General features: G+C 47.0%; 2 protein-coding genes across 8 annotated transcripts in view; both read right to left on the reverse strand.

Moving 5' to 3' along the window:
• Hnrnpul1 (heterogeneous nuclear ribonucleoprotein U like 1) overlaps window positions 1-19,935 on the reverse strand; it is a 35,957-nt gene extending 16,022 nt beyond the window's left edge. Inside the window, exons 1-7 of one of the 4 annotated variants that reach the window (XM_076574278.1) lie at window positions 19,855-19,935; window positions 14,553-14,678; window positions 12,060-12,216; window positions 9,925-9,998; window positions 8,594-8,733; window positions 6,914-7,013; window positions 4,499-4,611 (exon numbers count right to left, since the gene is read on the reverse strand). In XM_076574278.1, the coding sequence (XP_076430393.1) occupies window positions 4,499-4,611; window positions 6,914-7,013; window positions 8,594-8,733; window positions 9,925-9,998; window positions 12,060-12,216; window positions 14,553-14,673 (705 nt within the window). In that variant the 5' untranslated portion in view covers window positions 14,674-14,678; window positions 19,855-19,935. Of the gene's footprint in view, window positions 1-4,498; window positions 4,612-6,913; window positions 7,014-8,593; window positions 8,734-9,924; window positions 9,999-12,059; window positions 12,217-14,552; window positions 14,679-17,559; window positions 17,813-18,057; window positions 18,886-19,854 lie in introns of those variants that run through there. The other 3 variants (XM_006988033.4, XM_006988034.4, XM_076574275.1) reach the window with 3 other exon arrangements.
• Window positions 19,936-20,977: 1,042 nt separating this feature from the next.
• Axl (AXL receptor tyrosine kinase) overlaps window positions 20,978-24,636 on the reverse strand; it is a 33,396-nt gene continuing 29,737 nt past the window's right edge. For all 4 annotated transcript variants that reach the window (XM_006988031.4, XM_016006548.3, XM_006988032.4 and 1 more), the window contains 2 exons: window positions 24,476-24,612; window positions 20,978-22,759 (listed from right to left, as the gene is read on the reverse strand). In XM_006988031.4, coding sequence (XP_006988093.1) covers window positions 22,408-22,759; window positions 24,476-24,612 — 489 coding nt within the window. In that variant the 3' untranslated portion in view covers window positions 20,978-22,407. The remainder of the gene's footprint in view (window positions 22,760-24,475; window positions 24,613-24,636) is intronic.

A 24,636-nucleotide genomic window follows, 5' to 3' on the forward strand; every position in this document is an offset into this window, starting at 1 on the left:
TCTCTTTGTCAAGAGATCCGATACAAACATGGTTCTTGTTTCCTCCATCATTTTTATAGCCCCTTCAAATGCTCTGCTACAAACCTCTTTAAAGTTACGACATCCTCTAATAAAAGGGAATTGGATGAGGAACCTTTCTTTAAACAGAGCTGGATTTTATTAAGAAAGTTTAAATACAGGTTTATGTATGAATGTTAAGGAAGAGAAAGATGCTCAAGGAAAGAGAGGATGTAAACTGTCCAAGAGACGGCCCCTCGATGGTATAGTGGCTCGCTCACACCTGTAATCCCAGCACTTGAGAAGTAGAGGGAGGAACAGGAATTCAAGTGAGTTTGAGATCCTGTCTCAAAAACCAGATTAGGGCTGGGCAGCAGTGGCACATGCCTTTAATCCCAGTACTCGGGAGGCAGAGCCAGGCAGATCTCTGTGAGTTCGAGTTTGAGGCCAGCCTGGTCTACAGAGCAAGATCCAGGACAGGCACCAAAACTACATGGAGAAACCCTGTCTCAAAAAACCAAAAACAAACAAACAAAAAACAGACTAGGTTTGGTGATGCAAGTCTTTAATCTCAGCACATGGAAGGCAGAAGCTGGTGGATCTTTGTGAGTTTGAGGCCAGCCTGCTTTTCATAGTGAGTTCCAGGCTAGCCAGGGCTACATAGTAAGACTCGGCTCAAAAAAAAAAAAAAAAGTACTCACTGCTGCTCTTGCAGAAGACTGGGCCACCTGGGCTCAGTTCCCTGTACCTACACAGCAGCTACAACTGACTGTAACTCTAATTCCAGAGGATCTAATGCCCTCTTCTGGCCTCCACAGGCACCGCATGCACTGCATGTACATGGTGTACAGACATACATGCAGGCAAAACATCCAGATACAAGAAGTAAAGTAAATCTGGGCCCAGAAAGATGGCTCAGTGGTTAAGAGCACTTGTTTTTCTTGCAAAGAACAAAGGTTCAATTTCCATCACCCAAGTTCTAGCCTCCAGGGATACTGGGTACATACACAGTACACATACATTCATGCAAAACACTCATACACATAAAATAAAAACAAAAAACAAAAGCTAAAAGCACCAAACACTCTCCTGAAATCTTTAAACTAGGTAGAGATGACCTGTCGGACACTGGATAGAAGCCTGGAGTTCTGTACTGCCACATACCTACAGAACATCATGCTGAATCAAGGGTTTGGAAAACATGGTCAGATACTAATGTCTTCAACTTGAAAGTGTGGTCCTAGTGGTAGCTGGCCATCAATATTTGAAAATATGGGGCTGATGAGTTGTTAAGTAATGCTTAACAATGAAGCTTGAGGACCCAAGTTTGGATACCCAGGCCCTGGGTGGAAAGCATGTGGTGTGGTGGCATGTACCTGTAATCTCTAAGAGTGAAGAGGGGACAGAAAGATCCCTCAAGCTTGCGGACCAGCTAGCCTGGCCAGAATGATGAGCTCCAGGTTGAATGAGACTGACCCTGTCTCAAAAAAGTAAGGTGGAATGCCAGGTTTGGTATCATATGCTGTTTGTTTGTTTGGAGACAGGGTTTCTCTGTGTAGCTTTGCACCTTTCCTGGAATTCGCTTTGGAGACCAGGCTAGCCTCGAACTCACAGAGATCCGCCTGGCTCTGCCTCCCGAGTGCTGGGATTAAAGGCGTGCGCCACCACTGCCCGGCTGGTATCATATGCTTTTAATTCCAGGATTAGGGAGTCAAAGGCAGGGTAATCTTAGTCTTAGGCCAACCTGGACTACACAGTAAAACCCTGTCTTAAAGTGTACACATGCATATTCCCACCCTCCACTACACACAACTTATAACCAGAAGTTAAGTTAGAAGGAAACACTCCCTATACAGATGTATGTGTAAGCACAGCAAAAGCTGCTCCAACGGGGGAGAGACAACTGTATAGAGTCCATACGGAGGGCTTCAAAACGTCGCTGTGCAACCCTGGCAAATGACAAAATGACAAGTATTTTCTTTGGCATTATCTCTATGTCTACCAGAAAAGAGCTATCAGGGAGCAACAGAAAGACCAGCTTCCAAAGGAGGGTACTCTGGCACCTTCGCTATAGCTGATAAATCCTAAGGAATAAGGCTCCATCAACAACGGTGGTGAAAACGAGAGACAATACAAAATAAGAGCCCCAATCCAAAAACAAAGATGGCCTTTAGGTTTCTGTAGCCCTAGAAAAAAGATCTGAAGACACATAATTAAGCAAAAGGTAGAATAAATATGCCACCTTTTATGTTAAAGAAACAAAATAAATGTCCTCTCTCTTGTATTCAGATTCACCCTAGAACAAGTGGCTCCTATGTGCAGCTGGGACATAGGAAACAATGGGTAGGGGGTTAAGAGCTATACTCTTTTGTTTCTCTTTTTAAATCACATGAATTAATTTTAAAAATGCTTGAGTTAGCCCCATATCACTTGTGTGGACACTGGAAGTTTATTAGAATATACTATTAAATGGAAAAACTGTATTCAAGACTGTAGAATATAACCATCATTAATTTTTGTCTAAAAGTGTTTTATTAGAACAGCACGGTATGGCGGTTGCATGGCTTTGAGTCCCGGCACTGGGATGCAGAAGCAGGTGAATCTTTAAAAGATAGAGGTCACCCTAGTCTATATACTAAGCTCCTGGCCAGAGTTAGACTCTGCTTTAAAAAAATAAAACCAAGGTCATAAATGAGTTCCAGGAAAGCCTGTCTCTCTTCCTCCCTCTCTCTCACACACAAAGGTCATACAATACCTAGGAAGGCTGGGAATCTGTTTCAGACTAAAGGAACCAAGACAGGGCAACAGAAAGTAACACATCCTGGTCAGCTCCCAACACCCCCCCCAAAAAACTCAGTTGCATTTAAACAAGCCAACGGGACAACTGATATAATTTCAATGTGGGCTGATGGCAGCTACACCTTTAACAGTAGTATATCAGTCTCATATCTGGGAAAGAGTTAAGATGGCAGACTTAAATATACATGAAATATTAAGGATAGGAATGCAGCCTACTCTCAAATGGGTCAACTACACACACACACACACACACACACACACACACACACACACACACACACACACACACACACTCTCTCTCTCTCTTATAGCAAAAGTGATAAAAGGTCCTAAGAATTCTTTATTCTTATTTTTCTAAAGTTTTTGTTTTGTTTTGGGAGTGATGGAGTCCTTTTCCTTTGTGTTTTTACTTATTTTTATCGTGGTAGTGGTGCATGCCTTTAATTCTAACACTTGGGAGGCAGAGGCAGGCAGATCTCTGAATTTGAGGCCAACCTGGTCTACAGTGTGAGTTCAGGACAGCCAGGGCTACACAAAGAAACCCTGTCTCAAGAAAAATGAAACCAAAAATTTTACTGATTTGGGTTTTTTGTGTTTTTTTTTTTTTTTGAGTTTCATGTAGTCCAGGCTAATCTTAAACTTACTATGTAGCTGAGGATGACCTTGAACTCGGGGTCCTCCTGTCTCTACCCTCTGGGAGCTAGGATTATAGGCATCACTGCACCCAGTTTCATGCAGTGATGAAGACTGAACCCAAGGCTCTACATACTCAACAAGCACTGTCTACTGAGCTGCTTCCCCAGTGCCTCAAAGTTTGAAACAATTTTCCAAGCTAAAAAAAAAGAACTTTCTTTTAAAAAGGAGTTATGTGAACAAATAAGCACAGAAGATAAGACCCTGAGGACGTAGCCTCTGGGCAGTCCTTTTCTCTGGGGCCTCATGTCACAGTTCACAAGGCTGCTGTGTGTTCACAATGCTAACTGTACGAAGGGGTGCTACCGAGCACTTACTATGTGCCACCTATTATTCTAAGTGTTTGGAATGGGTTAAAACTCAACACAAAAGAGGTAAATACAAAGATTCTTATTTGGAGGAGACTAACAGGGAAGTTGGCCAGGGCTGTGAGCCTAAGACCAAGAACAACTAAGCTCAGCAAGTCTGGCTCCAGAGCCTAAAGCTACCACCCAATCAGTGACTGCTGGTAACTGCTCTCCGGAACTAATGCAGCAGCAAAGGCTTCCTCTAGCTTCTGCTTCCGCTCTGTCAGAGGGCAGTGCATGACAGGAAGTCAGCTCAACTAACTCAGTTCAAAAAACAATTTGGAAAATCAGGTGATGCCAACGGGGGCCAAAAGCTAACACAATGCCTTTGAAAGCAGACTGGCTATTTCCCAACAGAGGGAAGAAATTCTCAAGTTTGATTAAAATGTCACTGTGGTAACCAGACAGAGGGAGTTGTGTATACTTGAAGTCCTCAAATCTTCATGGTACCACAGTCAGCTCTGCATAAAGACAAGAAGGGAAAGGATGGCAGAATCTCACACAAATCAGTAATCCCTACTCTGGAGGAGACAATATCAAACCATCAGAGAAAATGACATGGATAGAGTGGCTGGATTAGCATAGACAACAATACAGGTATCCTGAAAAAGTCTACATCAGGCACCTGGCCCTGTCAATTCCCACAGGCTGCCAGCACTCACCGCAAAGCAGCCAATCACATCGTTCTCTGCAAATTTGTCTCCGTAGTTTTCAAAGCGGCTATTGGTAGACTTCTTCCCTGTGCCTCCATAACCATAGGAAAAAGGCTCTTCACCTGAAGGAAGGCACAGGCAGGTTAAATCTCTGATGGATACAACACCTTCACAGCTGCCACAGTCATTGCCCTATTTTGAGACAGTCTCACAGTATAACCTGGCTGTCCTGGAACTCACTCTGTAGGCCACAGAAGTCCACCTGCCTCTGCCTCCTGAGTGCTGGGATTAAAGGTGTATGACACCGTGTCTGGCCACTACCACCACCATTTTAAAACTAAGACAAAGATAAAATGAGATGACCAATTCTTTTTTTTTTTTTTCCCCCCTCAAATTAAGTATTGCAGGATGCCCAGGCTGGCCTCACATTCTCAATCCTTCCGGATAGCCAGGATTTAGTTTATCTCTGCACCTGGCTCTGACCTATGATTCTTTTGTTTTGTTTTGTTGAGATTGGGTCTCATGTAGCCCCAGCTTGACTCAAACTCATTATGGAGTCAGGTCTGTCCTCAAACTCTGATCCTTCTGCTTCCACACCCCAAAAGCTGAGATTTCAAGTGTGTGCCACCACTCCTGAACTGATTCTTTTACAGACTTTTAAACATTATTTTTACCCATGTATATGTGTGTGTGCACCTGCCTGCATTTATGTGTACCATGTGGGTCCAGGTGCCTGGAGGTGGTGTTATAGGTGGTTGTGAGCTTCCTGATATAGGGGCTGGGAACCAAACCTAGGTCCTCTGTAAGAGCAACAAGCACTGCACCGCCGCCGCACCCCACCCCCCACCCCATTTCTCTGTCCTGGAACTCGCTCTGTAAACCAGACTAGCCTCGAACTCAAGAGATCAGCCTGCCTCTGCCTCCCAAATGCTGTGATTAAAGGCAGGCTTCATCACCTCTAGGCTTACACTCTTCTTTTTTTTAAGGATGCAAATGATTTTTTTAAAAAAAGATTTTTTTTTGGACGGATGGAGGGGGTTTGAGACAGGGTTTCTCTGTGTAGCTCTGGCTGTCCTGGAACTCACTCTGTAGACCAGGCTGTCCTCGAACTCCGAGATTTGCCTGCCTCTGCCTCCTGAGTGCTGGGACTAAAGGCATGTGATACTACCACCATCTGACTCAGATTTATTCATTTTTACAAGCATAGATGTTTTGCCTACATGTATGTCTATATAAGGGTGCCAGATGGAATTAGGAGTTACAGTGTGAGCCAACATGTGGTGCTAGCAATTGAACCTGGGTCCTCTAGAAGAGCAGCCAGTGCTCTTAACTGCTAAGCCATCTCTCCAGTCCCTCTACCTATGATTCGTAAATAAAGAATGCTGCTACATATAAAAATAAAAAAATAGCAGTTATTATTATTATGTATGAATGGGCATGTACAGGGAGATCAGGTGACAATCTTGCAGAGTCAGTTTTCTTCTTCCATTTTTACATGGGTCCCAAGGCCTGAACACAGGTCTTCAGGCTTCTGTACCAAGTACTCTTTCTGACTGGTTGAGCCATCTCAGCAGCCCTTATAGCCCTTAACTTGATAGATCTTGCTGTGTGTGTGTGTGTGTGTGTGTGTGTGTGTGTGTGTGTGTGTGTGTGTGTGTGGTGTTGAGGATTAACCTAACACACCTACTTTTAAGGATTTGTCTCAAGTTGTCAAGTAATTACAAGAACAGGAATTCAAGCAAAAAGATGCAATTAATTTAAATGAGGTACAAAAGGAAACACGTTAAATAAATACAATAGGGTCGGGATGTAGCTCAGTGGTAAGAGTTTTTGTGAGGCCCTGGGCTCAACTCCCAGCACCCACTACAGAACAAAAAACTTAAAAAGTTATAAAATAGAAAATTATGCATTGGCTAGGAAACCATACTTATTTTCAATATTTGGCCCATTATATATTAGAAGAAACTAGACTATATAAACTTCATAGCATGACCCAGTTTGAGTACGTATAAAAACCACCAAAAGGAACGTCCAGAAAATTGCAGATTGTTACCGAGCCCCAGCACCTTATGAAAATTCAATCTCTCAGCAAGCAGCTCCTGCTTCTCTGCCAGTGAACCTCACTGTCTCAGCTGCTTCTGCTTTTACTCTAGGTTCTACTCTGGACAGAAAGTTCATAAAAAACTTAGCAGGCCTAAGAATTTATTTCAGTATGGTGGAAACAGTCCTCTGAATTTACTCTGAAAGAGCCACTCTGTGACAAGTCCTCGAGTCCGGCAGTGACACACGAGCATCAGCCGCACCCGTCTCCAGTCCAGGGTAGACGTTCTCAGTCCAATACTGGGAAGAGCAGTTTAGGAGCCCCGAGAATCCAGGGGCAGGATGATCACTCTATACTGAGGACTGCCTGGCTGACCTTCTTACCTAGCTGAGTGCTGCAAGAGTCCAAGGACCAACCAATACGGACAACGTGGGGGTCAGGCTCTGTAGATGGAAGGTGCTTCACGGAGATTTCCTCATTGATCTGAGGACAGAACACAAGAAGGCTCAGGATTGTCTCAAAGCTGCTGGATTATCAGGCAAAGTAGGAGGTAAGTGTATCAGGCAATAAACAGTGATGGTGCTTCATGCCTGTAATCTCAGCACTTAGGAGGCAGAGGCAGGAGGACGGCCACAAACTCAAGACCAGCTTGAGTACACAGTGAGGGGTGAGGCCAGCCTGGGCCAATGAGATCCTGCCTAGATAAGACAGACAGACAAAAAGAGAACTAAAACAAACAACTTGGTTGCTGGAAGAGGAACTCATACAGCTCCCAAGAGCCTGCTGTGATGGCAGGGACTCTTAAGGTGCCACAGAGAGTGCTTCCAAACACCTCGCCCCTCCTTTTCAGTTTTAATACTTGCTGCAGGGGAAATAAACTTCCACTGGACAAAGCACTCGCCTACCACAAATGAGGCTGTGCGCTGGATCCCCAGCATCATAAAAACAAGACAGTAAGTGCACACACCTTGTAAACATGCACCTCTAGATCATCCCTAGGTCTTAGGTGCCCAAGTATGTACAGTGTGGGTTTGGAAAGACACTGAGTGCAACAATTTTTAATAAAAGCCAGGAAGAAAAACAACAATAAGGAACCAGGTACATAATGGTCCAATGAAGCCACAAAACCAATTAAAAAGATGAGGCAGGGCTAAGGTAAGAGTATATAAAAAACATCCAAGACACAATAGCAAGTAACAGAAGCAAGGAAACAAAAGCACACTTTTTGTTTTGTTTTGTTTTTCGAGACAGGATTTCTCTGTGTAACAGTCTGGATCTCACTTTGTAGACCACGCTGCCAATAGCACACTTAACATCCCTATTGCCCTTCTCTCTCTCTAAACTCCCTTTAAAGGGAAGGAATAGGGTGAGAGCACAGGAGCATGTCTACTTTTTAATTCCATACTCTGTGCTACCTAATTACATCACAGTGGCTACCTGGTATCCCTATCTACCAGAACTAGTCTATAGCTTTAGAAAGATACCACATTCCACTGACTTGCAGACATTTTTCATATCTCTCTGTGAAGGAACAGTTCATCTTACAATCCACAGAAGAAAGCCATGTAGTTTGACAGTATTTCTTTTAACTGGCACATTAAATAACACGTCAGTCAGTAAACTAAACCTGTCTCAGCTGCACCTCTAGCCTGGGGTATCAGAGTGCTTATTCATGGTAACAATGTGAGGATTGATGGAGATAATCCACACAAAGACTCCGGGACTGATATTGTGTGTGAAGGGCTCTACAGATACTATCATAAATAAATTTGGATATAAAAAGAATACACAATTTTTTTCTCCAATGCTAAGGGTGGAAGTCATTTTACAAACATCACCATTACTGTTTGGCTTTGTACTACCTGATGCAAATCCCACCACAGAAAAGAATAATTGTCTACCTTTTCTAAGACAGTGAGGCTGTCTGTGATAGTTCGTCATATTTTGGGCATTGTCTAAGCTCAATCTAGTATCTTGCAGTCACAGCTCTGATGATGGTGGCTGGTGACAGGCTACTCCAGAGGACAGACCTGCTTTCTGTCTTGTCTATCTTTCCCACTCACCTTCATTTCAAAACATACACGCCCCCTTCTGACCCCATAGCTGGCACGAGCTCCTGACCACAGGTATGCAAAGCCCTCGATCGTCAGCGGATAGCCACTACTCCGGTCTCGGGCCACTTTGAAGTGCAGGTCACAGTTATCTGTGGAGGAAAACCCCAGAAAATTGACTGTTGTTTGGGATTCAAGGATAGGCTTCAGGAAGTCCCTCAGAAATTGTAATTACCTTTGAAGGGAATGTGTCACAGCCTAAGGAGAGTGTCAACAACCTCACAAATTCAAACTGAGATCCTAAGAGATTGAGGTTTACTCCCAGCACCATACACGTTAACTTCCTCCCAGTGCTGACTGTTTAAGAGCAGATTTCTGTTGCTAGCTGTGGTATGAACATTTGACCTGAACGACACCTGCCCTCCAGGTGTAGCACAGGTGGTCACGTCCCATCTCATGCATAGTGCCAATTCTGTAAAAGCCATTCACAACTTCAGGGAATCCTTTCCTTACCAGCTTGCCCCCAAGGTGCTCTCATTTCTTGGCAGGCTGAACACTACTGCCAACACATCAGCATTTAATCATGTGCTGCCCTGTGGACCACTGCTACCCAACACTTTTAAAAATGGTTAGTTGTCTTTGATAGCTTGTGAGAGAAGAGAATGTCTATGTCTTTATCCCTCACCAAATACAAAGCCAGCAGCACTCTATAAATATGAGCTACATAATGAAACACCTGTGTTGATAAAGTACATTGTTCTTAGAGCCGAGTAGGCTGCTGGATATATGTGAAAACAGACTCACTGGCTCTACTATGTATTGACTTCGTGGCCCAATCCCTCCATAATCATCTCTCAGAGTGTCAGATGCATAGTCAAGGTGAAAGCCACTTCGTGAAAGCACTGGAGGACAAAGTGGCATTGGTTTCACTTGGAACGTGAGCAGCTGATGGAAACTGGCAAGTCAGTTATCAAAGAGTTAAGTTTCCCCAGCAGCACTCAGATTCCTGATTAGAGACAAACCCCTTGTGCACACAGGGTGGTAGAGGGTTTTCATACTCCTTTTGGGACCTTATCCCCGGAGTCTCGCTGGACATCGAGAAGGCCACATTGCTCCTCTTTTTGAAGAAGCAGGGAGAAGTAGAACAGCTTGCTTAGGACCCATCAGCTACACTTAGGAGTAGGCCTGACTCCACACTAATGCCCTGGTCTAGAGCTGTGCTGGGGCTCATGGTTGGAACAGTGGCTCTGGATGGTGCTAGAAAGGGATGGTGGAGATCCAAAGATGGCCTTGCAACACAGACTGTAAGAAGGTAGCATCAGATGGGCACTTTCAGGACTCACATGTGTCAATGGCAACAAGAGTGTCATCAAAGTCATCTTCATCCTCTTCAGCAGGAGGCTGAGGAGAACGACCCCTGTGTTGGAAAGAGGGGTAAGTCATGAAATAGCTAGAGATATATAAATAAATTTTTGCTGAGATTTACAAGTGGCTCACAACTACTTTCTGGATCACCATTTCTTCCCAGGTGCTACCAGATACGTGCCGAGGGCAGTGAGCATTAACTCCCAACCTAAGAAGAGGACAAAGGACTGCTCTGTATAAAGAAGGGCAGCAGAATCAATCATTCAAGGAGCTTTTTCAGCTCTTTCTCTCACACTGTAAGATTCTAACCCATACTTTTGCTCTGTGTGAACTGCTGCCCTCACTGAGTATTGCTGAGGGGAGGCCACAGTACTCAAGCTGGGACAGTAAGAGCAATGAAAGGCAAGGGCCTGGATGTAATTACAATGTACCCATAGATCAGGCTTCTTATAATCCTGCATCTGAAAGGATATGGGATGACCCACTTTTTCCAGCCTTTCGCTCTCTTTAAAGTGTCCTTAATCACGAACATGTTATCTTTCTATAACATAAAAAAAGGTATTTTGTTAACACACTAGAGTTCTGCTGTACAGGAGCAACAAAGAGGAGAAGGCTGAGCCCAACACTCAGCACTCTGCTTGGATCTGCTGACACTCTTCACAGCAGGAGTCCTTCTAGGGAAGCACCATCCAGCCCTGCCAGGCCAGGCTAGTTTCTTTATTTACTTAAAGACAGGGGCTCTCAACCTAGCCCCGGCAGGCTTGGAACTCACAGAGATCCACCTGCCTTACGAATGCTGGGATTAAAGTGTACCACTATGCCAGGCTCATGGCATCTTAAGTCTACCCTAGCAAGCTTTCCCTGACAGCTCCAAATTAGAGCTAATGTCCACCTCTGCTCTTCATCAGCTAGTAGCTCTTGTCTAATCCATTCCATGTCGGTTCCTTGTCCTAATTTCAATTACAGTTCAGGAGATCCATGCCAGTTCTTTTCTTTGGCCATGATGGGGGTGGAGCCCAGAGCTTAACACGTGCTGGGCAAGAGTCCTACTACTGAATTACATCAGCACCCGCCCCAGCTTCCCTGCCCTCCCACCTTTCTTAAATAAGCTAGGTAGAGGTGGACTTCTCCAGAAAGGAAATCAAATGTGTCAGGTGACTAAACTAGACAAGCAGTCATTCCTAGACTGAATGACTAGAAAAGGCTTCACACAGGAGCCAGGAGGGTAGCAGGGAGGGGGTAGGACAGGACCTGGAGGGAAAGGAAGGGGAAGGCTTGTTCCAAAGGAAAATGGCCAGAGAAAAGATCACACCTTCTTGTGAGCTCCCAAAACACATCTTTGCTGCTCACCCTGAGTCTGTGGTTTATTTGTAACAGTCTACCTCCAACCCGATATTAGAAAAGCAGAAGGCAGCCGGGCAGTGGCAGCACACGCCTTTAATCCCAGCACTCGGAAGGCAGAGCCAGGCTGATCTCTGTGAGTTCGAGGCTAGCCTGGGCTACAGAGCGAGATCCAAGACATGCACCAAAATGACACAGAGAAAACCTATCTTGGAGAAAATGAAAAAAAAAAAGGAAAGCAGCAGAAGGCAAGTCCACTGTCCAAAATGTTTCTACAGCCTCAGTATCTAGTCCCAGGAAGGGATCTCATGAATGCTGACTGGATGAGGGGTGGGCAGGAGCTGGGGTCACACAATAAGGTCAGGAAATAGCTTCAAATTAAGGGATACAGAGTGGCCAATAAGAACCGGACACTAGCCAGGAATGGAGGCTGAGGCAAGAGAATCTTTGTGAGTCTGAGGCTAGCCTGGTTGACATTAAGTTTCAGGCCAGTCAGAATTTACACAGTGAGAACTTGTCTATTAAAAAAAAGACACTGAGTAGCTGCAGAAGCAGTAAGGGGAAGGGCTAAAAAGACATCTAGGTAAAACTCTAAGGTGTCCGGAATTTGCTCTGCAGGTAATAACCAGGGTGGAGCGGGAGGAAGGATCAAAGCGTAGGAAGTTCAATCTGCCAGCCAGCAAAGGAAGGGATACCAGGGAGAGAGAGCTCTGCTCAGTCCCACTCAGTGAGTGAACCAATGACAAGAGTGGCTGTTGTCTCATGTACCCACCTCCGGTCCTCCCGGTGCTCAAAGTACCCACGGCCCCGATTCTCTTCAAAAGGCCTCTTTCGACTCTGGAATTGTTGTCTGTCTGGCTTGAGCTGTGAGGCTTCCGGGGGGAGGAAGCTAGGTGGTGCTTCCTGCTTCATTTCTGTCTTCAGTTCCACTGTCAGGATGAATCAGGATGGTCAAGACACTTGGAAAACCCTCCGATTACTACGTCTCCAATCCCTTTTACGCAAGATGATGCTGGCAGGCTTGTGACTACAATCAAGGGCTGTGCTCCAGAGGCCTACTGAGTGAGCCAAGGAGGCCAGGATGATGTAAGGCTGGATGGGTGACAGTCTACTAGCCAGGTAACACTCAGGCCTTCAACACTAAAAAGGACAAGATCCCTCAGATGACCCGAAGGTAGAACAATAGTTTTTGGCTAATGTTCTGAAGGTTCATAAATGCTGACTCAAAAGTTACTACCTTGGCCTACACCAAGAGGGAGTGAGACCTAAGAGCCTGCGAAGTTCCTGTAAACTCTGAGAAGCAAGAGTTAAAGTGTCTCTTCCCAGAGAATTTGTGTGCCCCATTCTTACAGAGCTTCTTTCTGACAAAGCCAAGGCAGAAGGTGGACTCAGCAGAGTACTACGGATCTATAGCAAACTCTACTGGCTTCAGTCACTTTCTACAAAGCTCAATCAACTGAGTGGGAAGGTCAGCCGTTCAGCTCTTCTTGAAGCCTCATTAAATCACACCAAGACGTCAAGGTGGGGTGATAACATTTGGAAAGCCCCGGACAGATCCCATGAATTGATGGCTAACAAAGAACAAGCTATGGATTCATAGGGCCTTACTTTTGAGAAGGTGCTGAAGGGGCACCACCTAACCTACTGCTGATGTTTATCCCAGCACTCTGTTCAAGTCGCTCCCTAGCTTTGGCACATGGACTCAATCTCCTAGTCAATGTTCCTGGTTCTCAAGGGCAGAAATTAGGTTCAGTTGTTTTTTTTTTTGATGGCTGCCTCCATGGCTTAAGCATAAACTAGACTCAGAGGCCACTGGTGGTTGTTAACAGCACTGGTGGTTATAAAACCAGCTCCTTGGGCCAAATGACCCCACAAGTCCCACAGAGCCTGTGGAGGTTTGAATAGGAATGGCCCCCATAGAGTCATGTGTTTGAATGCTTAACCTATAAGGAATGGCACTATTAGGGGGTTGGGCCTCGTTGGAAGAAGTGTGTGTGTCACCGTGTGTGTGTGTGTGTGTGTGTGTGTGTGTGTGTGTGTGTGTTCTGAGGTCCCAGGTGCTCAAGCTCAGGCTCAGTGGCTCAATTCTTTTCCCGAGGCCTGCCTATCTGGATGTAGAACTCGCAGCTCCTTCTTCAGCAACATGTCTGCATGCAAACAGCCATGTCCGCCATGACAATGGACTAAACCACTTAACTGTAAGCCAGCCCAATTAAACGTGTTCCTTTCTAAGAGTTGCTGTGGTCACTGTGTCTCTTCACAGCAATATAAGCTCTAAGACAGAGCCTGACACAAATCTATAGTTTAACCTACATTCTTTAATGTCCCTAGTCACTCCCACTCCCACCCTACACAAGTACCTACCAGGGGCTTTTTCTTTGTGGATGAAGCAGAATGGAATTTGATAGGATCACTAGATTCACTAGAAAAGGCACTGGAGCTAGCTATGGTGATTCCTAAACAGTCAGACTTTCATGGGAGAAATACAATTCATGTACCAAGAACATTGGTTTGAGCTGGTTTCTTGGGTTTTAGCTTTGCCATCAGACCAGTCGCCTCCTCTCATAAACGGGGGAGAAGCTAGGTGGATCCTATCTGTCTCCCTGCTTATTATGGAAAACAATGTTCTGCAATAATATAGTACATGTTTTAGAAGTGCAGAGTTTAAATACACAATATCAGGTTATTTCAATCTAGGACTTCTCAGAGCCTTTAATGAACACAATAAATCTCCATGTGGCAATACAGCTATGCTGCATTTTTCTATATAGCTGTCTGGCTAAGGAACCCCTTTCCAATGAGTAGTCTCCTGAAGCGGTATTCTTCAGAACACAGCGAGCACCACATTGGATTCAGAAAGCTGTTTCTGGCTCCCACATTGCATGACTCTAAGGCTCAAGCAGCAGCCCCCACGTCTAAACCCTCTAGGGCACTAACACCTGAAAAGATACCAGGAAGCCAGACTTGAGTTATTTTCTTCAAAACCAAAGAGAACTGAGAGAGAAATGGAGGCAGAAGGACCAGGAGTACAAAGACAGTCCCAACTCCTTTTGCAGTTTAAGGTGGCTTGAACAACCTAGTAAGGATGGTATCTCAAAAATAAACCAAACCAAGAACAAAACCCTCAACTCCAAACAGAACAAAACCAAAATCCCAACCCAAATAAAACCTTGCCAGAAGGACAAAGGCCAGAAGAGAAAGACACAAGGTCTTACTTGGATTCTGTTTCCTTCAAGAAAGAAAGTGTGGGAACCTTCTTTCCTACCTGGGCGATAGGCCTGCTGCTGTGGCTCCATGTCTAATGGTCTCCTGTCATAGCCTGACTCGTTTTCTTGCTTGATGACCGGCGTCTCATAGAATTGGTTCTGCCTGGTAATATTGTCCATGACATCTTAAGGTTAAAAAAAAAAAAAAAAAAAAAATCAGTTAGATGAATACATTTGAAAGGAGTCATAACTAAGATATCATCCTTACTGAGGTGAATCAGACTGTCAGAAGGCAAAGAATAACACCTTCAGATGGAAATCTATTTAGGCAAGGGGTGTTTGCAGATGCCTATGGGTATGTACTTTGTGTCTCAAAAGTCTACAAACAGATCTGTAATTGTGCTCTATAGAAACTGAATACGTTAAACCAACTGAGGAAGAAGTTCGTCCGTTAAGTAGCCTCAAGGGTGGGAGCCACTCTAAGATGTACCAGGCACTTCACTGAGCAGCTAATACTGATCTCTACTTTAAGGTGTATTGCTCAGAGTTTACTTCAGGGCCCAGTCTTCAAAACTTAGAGCACAAACCAACCCTCTCACTAGTCCCATCCATCTGTGACTTGAACATTCTTGACTGCCCCTGTCTTTTGCTGTACATGTATCTCCAGCACAGTCAACACAATGTACAAACCTCTAGAATCGTGGTAATAGCCTCCAGGCTCACTAGGAATAGGTCACCAAATAGGTGGAGTTAGAAGTGGTTAGGAAACGTGTTCTGTCGGTCCAGGAGGTGAGGAATAGTAACTACTTATGAAATGTATACCGTACATCAGACCCTGAGATACTGGTGAGTATGAACTTGCCCCACTGAAGCATCCAGTTTAGGGAGACAGACACACATTAACAGACATTTACAGTACAAAATTATGTATCGACTGTCTGAAGCACCAAGAGCTGAGAACGGGATCCAGGAAGGAAGAGATGAGCCTCAACTCAAAGGCTCCAGTCAAAGGCTCAGTGATGAAGATAGAGAACATTCCTGGGGAAGGACACCATCTCCTGTGAGAAGCTTACAAATAGAACTACAACAGAAACAAAGTAAGAGAGAACTTGATGAACTTCGGATGGGCAGCACGCAGCTCCCTGTCCCTGGGGTAAGTGTGCTGATGGGTGCCTCCAGAGCCCTGTTAGAAGCTGTGCCAGGAGCAGCGAGGCAGAGCCACAGGAAAGGATAGACTATTCTGCCACTTGTTAACTGATTGGACTCTTTCTCAGAGGACAAATACATCTGGGCACAAACTAGGTGCAGCCCAAAGGGAGGAAAGCCAGAAGTGTCTGTTTACCAAGGATGTAGGAAGTGCTGGAGAGGGACCTGAAGGGGGCTTAAAGCATTTTGTCGTAGATATGTTGGGGGGGGGGCACATGACATGACAGGGGATAGAATATCTCCTTAATTGGAACACAAGGTCTCCTCAAACCATTCTGCTTCCTCCAGAGCCTCAGGACAGTGTTTTCCCCAGAAAGCCCATGTTGTCTCTCCTAGCAGACTGGGCTAGGGAAGATATGATTCTGGGATCCTTTTCTACTGTCTACAACATTCCCATAACAACAGGCAACCCTTGTGTGAAGTCCCTCAGACATAAGATCTCACTACTGACAACTCTGGGAGGACACTCCCCCCCGACTCCCACCCTCAGAGCTGAGGACCGAATCCAGGGCCTTGTGCTTGCTAGGCAAACGCTCTACCACTGAGCTAAATCCCCAACCACTGGGAGGACACTTTTATCATTCCCATTTTACAAGGAGACCAGGCTCAGAGGGTAAATGATTTGTTTAACTCCAAAAAAACCTGCCTGAGTCTACAGTTTGTGCTCCGAAGCATCATCAACTCGCTTTCCCAAGACCTTTCTGGAAGAAGCAAGGTTAGTTAGGGTTGCACCCTTGCTGCTCCTTCATGAGTCGCTCTTGCCAGGGTTCCTCAGCTCTAGACACATTCACAGTGGCCACTCCTCCCTTCTTCCCAGGGAACTGACCACCTGCCTGCACATGGGTAATCCTGCACATGTAGACCCAGGGTGGTCCCTCCACAGGTTCCCACCTCTCATGAACAAGTGAGTACTGGATACCAATCCCAAGGCTCCTTTAAGGCCTCGTTTTTCTCTCTCATGTTTAGTCCCAAGTCTTAGTGATTTCTTCTCAGAGAAACACTCTAAGCCTTGGATGCCTTGGTGTCTAATTCCAGGTTCCCTCTCATACCAGGGTCTCCTTTACTCACAGGATGGCAGTTCCACTCTAATCCTAACTCTTAGAGACACACTTCCTGGATGATCAAGTTCCCCCGTGTCCCCTGAGCACACAAGTCACTGTTTCTGGGGACTCAGGAGCACTCTCTTGTGAAGGAATACTCCCTCAGCTCCAATATGAGGCCTCCAGCCAAATCAACAGGTTTCCTTTCTTCTTCAAATCCTCCATGCTTCCCTCCCCCACATTTGCTAGCTGCATACTCCCTATGGGACACAAAAGTTCTCTGCCCACCACACAACACAGTTCATCCACTTGCTACCAACTTATTCCCCACAACTCCAGTTATCCCTGTTTTGAAAACTACCCATAGCTGACAATGCAAGGCCATTCAGCAGGAGAGCCTTCCCAATTCTAGACCCCCAGCTCTTTTGTCCATTAAAACATACTGTCTTTCCTTGCCACCAAAGCTCTTGTGGCTTCTCTAGAAGCCAACTAGATAACCCAGATCTCCCAGTACCAAATATCCAAGTCGTGCCTGTCCTCAAGGTTGGACCTGTAACTGAAATGCAGGAGTTGGTTGTGGGGGGAGGAGGGGAACACGGGACGACCCAATCTTTTGCTGGGTTTTCATTATTACCTGACAGCTCACCGGCCAAGCACCGAAGCGCTTGGCCCATCTCCCCAGCCCGGACACCAGCAGCTCTACAGCACCATTCCACCCCCAGCACTAAGCAGATCTCCCGTATCTCATCCGACGGCAAAATCGGAGATCCCCTATCCTCAAAATTCTCCCAGTACTGCACCGTTGGCTACTCTGCCCTACCTGGAAATCCGGCTTTTGCGATCCAGCCCAAACGGTGGACTGGCACGGCCACCCAAGATGCCAACTCAAAGCCCAGCTAGAATCACCATTTTCCAAGACCCTCGGCGAGATACCCCTTCCCCTTAAAGCTTCTAGTTCTTCCGACTCTCCTGCTCCAACAAAATAAAAAATTAAAAAAAAAACAACAAGTTTCCGGTCTCCCAGTCTCAGGATGTGGAGTCCTCCCCACTCGCTCGCTCGTACCTATAGTCGCCTTAGAAAAGAAAGAAAAAAAAAAAAAAGTCTACCCCCACCCCCAGGGTTTTCCCTGCCCCGAAGGCCCGGATCCGCCCTCAGGCTGCCCCGAGGCCCTGTCCGCAGATCCTTTACAGCGGCAGGTGGCGGATCGCAGGCTCCGCAGACCATCTCCTGGCTCTCTGGAGTGGACTTCCCGCGTCCCACAGCCCGTCCGCGGCCCGGACTCCAAGCTCCCCGGCCCCCCGCCCCGCGCACTCTCACAATGTCCGTCCGGCCCCGAGTAGCCGCCGGGCTCCGGGTGCGGCTGCAGCCCGGGCGGCGGTGGCTGCGCGGTCCCCTCCAGCTCGGAGCCCCCCTCGGTCTCGACCTCCTCGTTGTTGTGCTCAGGTAACCCTGGTTCGTCTTCGGTCTCGAGCTCCCGCTCTTCTTCGGGCTCCTCGGCCTCCAACGCAGCCAGCAGCCGCTCTGCAAGCTCGGCCTTGAGGCCGCGAGTGTCCAGGCCGCGGCGCTGCAGCTCCTCGCGAAGTTCGTTCACCTTCAGACGGCGCACATCCATGGCCCGGGCCCCCGGGGCGGCCCCCGAGCCTGGCCCGGCCTCCCAGGGCTCTGTCCCCCCTAAACCTCGCCTGTCAGGAGGCGAAGGGGGAAAGGGGGGGGCCGCTCCAATGGCGGCGGCGGCTCAAAATGGCCGCCGCCGCCTCCTCCCCCTTGCCCGTTCCCGTACGCTGGAACACGGGTGTCAATTGGTCAGCGCACAGGGCAACGGGCGCAGGCCCGGAGACTAAGCCAATCGCAGCGCGGCTTTCAAAAGAACGGCGACAAGAGGGTGCAGGCGCTGCCGAAGAGGAAGCGTTAGCCTACGTCGAAGTCGCGGCCAGAGTGGAGGGCGGGAAAAGGCGAGGGGCGGAGCGAGCACTGATTGGGCGACGCCCGCGCGCCCGCAGCGGTACGGCCGAATGAAGGGACGCGGGCGGGGATTTGGAGCAATTAGCAGTGAGGTCTCAGAGCGATCTCCCAGTCTCTCCGAGCCGCCTTTGGCTCGGACTCGCTGTAAAACACGTTCTGACTGGTCGAGCTCTCCCGCCCCTCGCGGAGTCCGAGCGGGTAAAGTCACTACAACCAATCAAGTGTGGCGAGGAGGGGCCAGCCAACCCTCGTCTTTCCTGTTGCCGTTCGGAAGCCGGAAGGAGATTAATTCACGGAGAGCCCGCCCCTTGCCGTTAGGGCGGTTTCAAAACAACCTGCCGGCCAATCGCGGTTACTCTTACATTTTCCCCACAGCCATAGCTTGAGCGCTTTAGGAAAAGCTAACTAGATTGGCCATTCTTGAGAGGCTTGCCTAGCCAAGTTCGCCGTACAGGAATGTTTAATACAGAATAGAGATTAAGAGGACATGTTACTCATCGTCTGCTACAAACCCAGGTGCTTTTTTATGAGAAATAAAAAAAAACTGGGTCTGGAGAGCGCTGAAGGGTTGAGAGCGAGGGTCAGGCTAACGACGGGAGAAAAGTTGTGCGGTCAACCGCGCCCCTCCCTTTGGTAGCACATCTCTCAAGGCGCTTTCTCTATGGTTGCAAGGACAGGCCGCTCTACACGCGACCATAGAGCAGAAGTTTGCGGCTCTCCATCTCGAGTCCGCTAACTGTTCATTCGGTCTTGCTGTTTGATGTCTATACTAACCACTTCGAACATGAGGACCCGTCTTTATGCCTCGTGTTAATCCGTACACCTGTCGCCCCTAGCTCAGAAGACAAAAATTTAGTGAAATGACACCATCGAAACGCACAATGCAAAACGTCCACTATCAACCAACCCCTAGCCTTACGCTGAACAAAAGCCACACTCTCCGCTTAGATAAAGGCAAGCATCGCGCAATAAACGAACAGGGGTAACACGCCGAGAGCATCATTTCAGGTTAAGACATCAAACGGCAGTGTAGGCGTGGCACAAGCAAGAAGCATCGCACGACAAAGCTCCACTGGGACAGTTGACGCTACAAACTTACACCACAGCAACCTAGACACACAACACCCACTCAGCAGCGGGACAGACACTCACGTGGGCCCGGAGGTTCCAGTCCAGACACCCCGCCCCTTGCCCACGTCCGACTTCCTCTCTCCTCCCAGCAACTACAACGATTTGTTTAAAAAAAAAAAAAAAAAAACTTTATGGGCCGGATTGAACTGTACCCAGTTTTCGGCAGCCACCACTGGGGGGCGACCCGGCGCCGCCTAGGGTTTTTATGTCTGCAGTCCGACACACCCAGGAACAACTGAAGACCCAGACATTGGCCTTGGCTGGCACGGAGTTCTTTTGTGCATTCATGTATCAAGGTGTTCTGGTCCAATCCTTGTCAATCTGAATGTTTGACTGTGTGGGAATCTTTTGTGCTAGTAGTCCATAGGTCTGGGCATGTTAGTTCTTTATTGAGACAGGGTCTCATGTAGCCCAGGCTGACCTGGATCTATGTAATCAGGGATGAGGTTGAACTCTTGAGCTTCCTGCTTATACCTCTCAAGTGCTGGGAATGCAGTCACACATCTGATTCTCAAGTGTGCCTGCCTAATGCTGTTCTGTGTCTCAGTTACTAAAGGTTTTTCCTATTGCTGGTGAGTACCAGCCTGTTGATGTTTGCAGATTTGCCAGTGTGAGTTAATGTGTTTCTGTTACTGTGTCTGAATAACTATGTCTTTGTATTCGTGGCTAGGTGTACCTGTGCAAATTTAGTAATTCACATGTCTGTTACTTTGGAGCATGTGTGTAAGACCCTGTGGGGACCTCAATCTCTCTGTCTCCATATATACTTACATATGTGTGTATTCATATGTGTATATTGTGTGTGTGTGTGTGTGTGTGTGTGTACACATTCCTCGGGGCTTTCTGAGAGCCTACCTTTCCTCAGTTGTATCTATTTGTCTATGTGCATGGTTAATGTTTACCATCACTAATGAAGAAAACATTCCCAGGTCCATTAAACCCTTATTACTTTTTTTTCTTATTGAGGTAGGGTCTCTCTGTAAGCCATGATGGCCTACAACTAATTCTCCATCCTTTTGCCTCTCAGGTGTTAGGATTACAGGCCTGAGCTTCTACACACAGCAGCCCTTCATTTTACAATGGGGAAATGGAATCTCCAGGGAGAGGGGCCATATCGCAGCTGAATGGACACAGGAGACAGAACAGTGATTGACAAACATTTTATGTGATTTGAGCCTCTCTGGAGGCACCAGAGTCCACACTTCACACAGGGATAAGGGACTGGCTCAAGGGGGCAACATGGCCCATAAGGAGGGGAGGAAGGCCCCTCCCTTGGAGGAAAGGCATTCCCAATGCATTGCACAGGCTTGAGGTGGGGTACACCCCACCTGAGAAGAGGAAGCATAGGTGGCTAAGGAGGGAAAGGCTTACAGAAGAATGCTACAAGGTCCCAACCTTGGGATCGTACCTAATAGTCTAGACCTGTGGACCTTTCAAATCTCAGAACACTGGATTCCTAAGTTACAGTGCTTAGAGCTTTAATATTTTTAGAAACATGTATTCTCGGGTCTTTAATTAAGTGCTAGAAAGGCAGGAAGCAGCACAGAACTTAGAGGTGTCCAGCATTAGAAATGGTTAGAACTTTGGTGTCTAGTTAGTCACAATTAACTGTGAGCCTCTTAGGACCCCGAGTCTTGGACCCACAGTATCTTACAGTGCCTGAGATCAAGAGCAGGCTAACATTAGAATTTAATAATCTGTAATCTTGGGGCATATGATGTAGAATCTTAGAGAATCTAGAACCTCAGACCAAATTTTAGATTATCATCACATCATAGCTTAGAAACTCAGTCTGGAGACTCTTAAAGCTTTTGAATTTCAGATTCTAGAATCTTATTCCCTTGAGATGCAGGGTTTTATATAAAAGAACTTATGATCATAACGCCTCAGAGGCTGTAAATGACCATCACTGGAATCTTAGAAATTGAGAAAATAAATGTTTGAAACTTGATGATCTGGAGTTTTGCAACATGAAGAGCTGTTAAATTTGAGAACAGTATGCCTTATAACCTTCATGCCTAGAACCTGTAGAATTTTAAAATCTACAAGCTTCCACTCATAGGACCCTGGGCTCCAGAAAAGTAAAGTCTAGAATCACAAGGCCTTAGATCCTGGAATCTCAGAGCTGTGCAACCAAAAACCATAAGGGCATCACCAAGAATTTTAGAACCAGAAAAATCTAGAGCCACAGAATCTCAGAGCTTTTGAACAGTGGGCCATGTCTACAACAATAGCTCTTGAGACTTAGAAACCAGGGTCTCGGTTCCTTAGACCCAAGGACTCATATCATCTCTGAGATCTAGAACCTTGAAATCTAGACTCAAACCGTAGAATACAGAATGTTGGGATGTCAGATCTGAGAAGATCCTTCGAGACTGCAGCCCAACCCTTCTTTTTATGTTTATGTTTATGACACAGAAAAAGGACAAGTCTTTCTGTGCTGAATTTGAGAAGGGAGGAAAGATCATGCTGCAGTCGGGGAGAAGGCCAGGAGTGGCAAAGTGGGGGTGAGGTTCCCCCCAGTGGCAGTGCCAAGCTTGGATCCTGAGAGGGCATCCCAGGTGGAAGATTGTCTCAGGCTCCGTCCTCCTGCCCTGGGGGCGCTGGGCAGCCTCTGTCAGCGGACAGACTGGGTCCAGGAACTGTAGAAGGACAGAGGACGTAGCGTCCAGCAGCGTGGACTTCAGCTGCAGTGAGACAGCTGCAGGAATCCTTCGGATCGGGGTGGGTCGGGGGATCAGCTCCTCCAGCAGCACCACGGGGTTCAAGGTGGCTTGTGCCCTCATCCATGTTGACATAGAGGATTTCGTCAGGCTCCTGAGCAGGGGGCAGAGCCTTCAATGTGTTCTCCAGGTCTTCCCGAAGCTCCGCAAAACTTGGCCGGTCCCGTGGGTTTAGCTCCCAGCACCGAGACATCAGGGCATACCTAAAGAGGTAAAGTAAAGGGTGGCTGGCTAAGCAGGGGCTTAGAAGGGGAGCATCCTAGGAGTTCAGGGGAGGCTTTAGGACACTCAGGTGACTGGGGACTACAGAGAACCTCAGCAACTTAGAGCAAGATACAGGGATTTGAAAATTTCCAAGCTTCTGAGGTGGGCTGGGAAAGATCTTAGGAAACCTCTCTGGGTCTCAGGTGGTTTTTAGTGAGGGTTTGAGGGCAAAGGGTCCCAGTGTGACCACCCAGAACAGACCCTCATATCAAGGCCTGGCTCTGCCATTTACCAAGCACATTGTGGGGTCTAGGATGAATTAGAAGTCTTCTAGAGTGATTTGCATATGTCCTCAAGTTCTTATATGACACTCCACCATTCAAAAGGTCAAGGCTAAGGCCCCTCCCCTTGAGTGTAGGGATTTGCTTTTGGCTCAGCAGAAGGGATGGCACACATGTGACGTTTAACACTAAGTCATAAAAGGCATTTCGGCTACCCCTTGCACATTCTCTTGGATCGTCATTTGAGGAAGCTCGAGTGGCCTAATGAAGGTCCCCGCAGTAAGGAACAGGCTTCTTGCCTCAGCCATGTGAGCGTGACACCTTGAAAACGGTTGTCCCGCCTCTGGTCTTCACATGCAGCCTCCGCTGACACTTTAATAACCTTGTTACAGACCTGTAGAACCACCCTCCTAAGTGGCTCAGACTCTGATCTTCAGAAACCATGAAATAAATGTTTACTGGATTTAAAGTATTAGATTCTAGAGTGCAGTACCTCATGCAGCAGCAAATGATATGCCCTCCCTGTAAACTTCAATTTTCTCATCTGCAAAACGGGGGTAACAATGATGCCTGTCTACTCCCTTTGACTGTGGAAGGGATCCAGTGAGTCAATACAAGCAAAGCACTTGTATCATTGCCTTCCAGTAAGTTCTGTAAAAGATTAGCTATTAATCTCATCCTCTTCAGCTCTAGGAGTGTCCAGTCTGAATCCCAGGCTATCTCCTCCTGACCCAAGCGACATCCTTTCTTTAACCTCAAAGCACAAGCTAAATGTTACACTCTTCTCTGCACCCTCAGATGCCTCGAAGATTGATAACCATATCCTGAAGGTTTCTGCTAGCTGCTTAGAGAGCTGAGAGTCTGGAGAGGGTCAATTAAACAGAATGGAGAGTTTTGCAAAGGGCCCTGGGTATTCAGGCACATGGGGGTGAGGGAACATGGGAGGTTGGTGTGTCAGGGCCAGGGCTGCCCAGGAAGGTTGTATGCAGTTGTTTTAAGAATACCTGCCTGCGGGCGGTGGTGGCACATGCCTTTAATCCCAGCACTCAGGAGGCAGAGGCAAGTGAATCTCTGTGAGTATGAGGCCAGCCTGGTCTACAGAGTTGAGTTCCCCAGGACAGCCAGGGCTACACAGAGAAACCCTGTCTTGAAAAACAAAAACAAAAAGAATACCTGATTGAGGTGGGAAGGGGTTGACCAGCCCGCATTCCACACAACAGTCAGAGCTGGAAAAGATACCTTGCACCCCCACTGGCTGACTAGGAGTGGCACAGCTCAGAGCATTCAGGAGAGGCAAATGGGTTTCTCAATATTCTGAGGGATTGGGATTCCATGCACATTTAGCCAGTCCTGGAGATGCTGGGTGCTCTGTGTGGGTAATTGAGGGTGGGAGTAAATTCTGAAGTGGGATTGGGGAGTCCTAAAGATCCTCACAGGCCATCCAGGCAGTCCACAGGCTGTTTCAGGCGATTTCCCTGGCGTAGGTAGTCGTAAATTTCACTGTTCTCCACTCCTGGATAGGGAGTTTGGCCTCGGGTGGCGATCTCCCACATTGTCACGCCGAAGGACCACTGTCAGAGTAGGGGAAGGCAGTG

This window comes from Peromyscus maniculatus, chromosome 1 (assembly GCF_049852395.1).
Source record: "Peromyscus maniculatus bairdii isolate BWxNUB_F1_BW_parent chromosome 1, HU_Pman_BW_mat_3.1, whole genome shotgun sequence".
Lineage (NCBI taxonomy): Eukaryota > Metazoa > Chordata > Mammalia > Rodentia > Cricetidae > Peromyscus > Peromyscus maniculatus.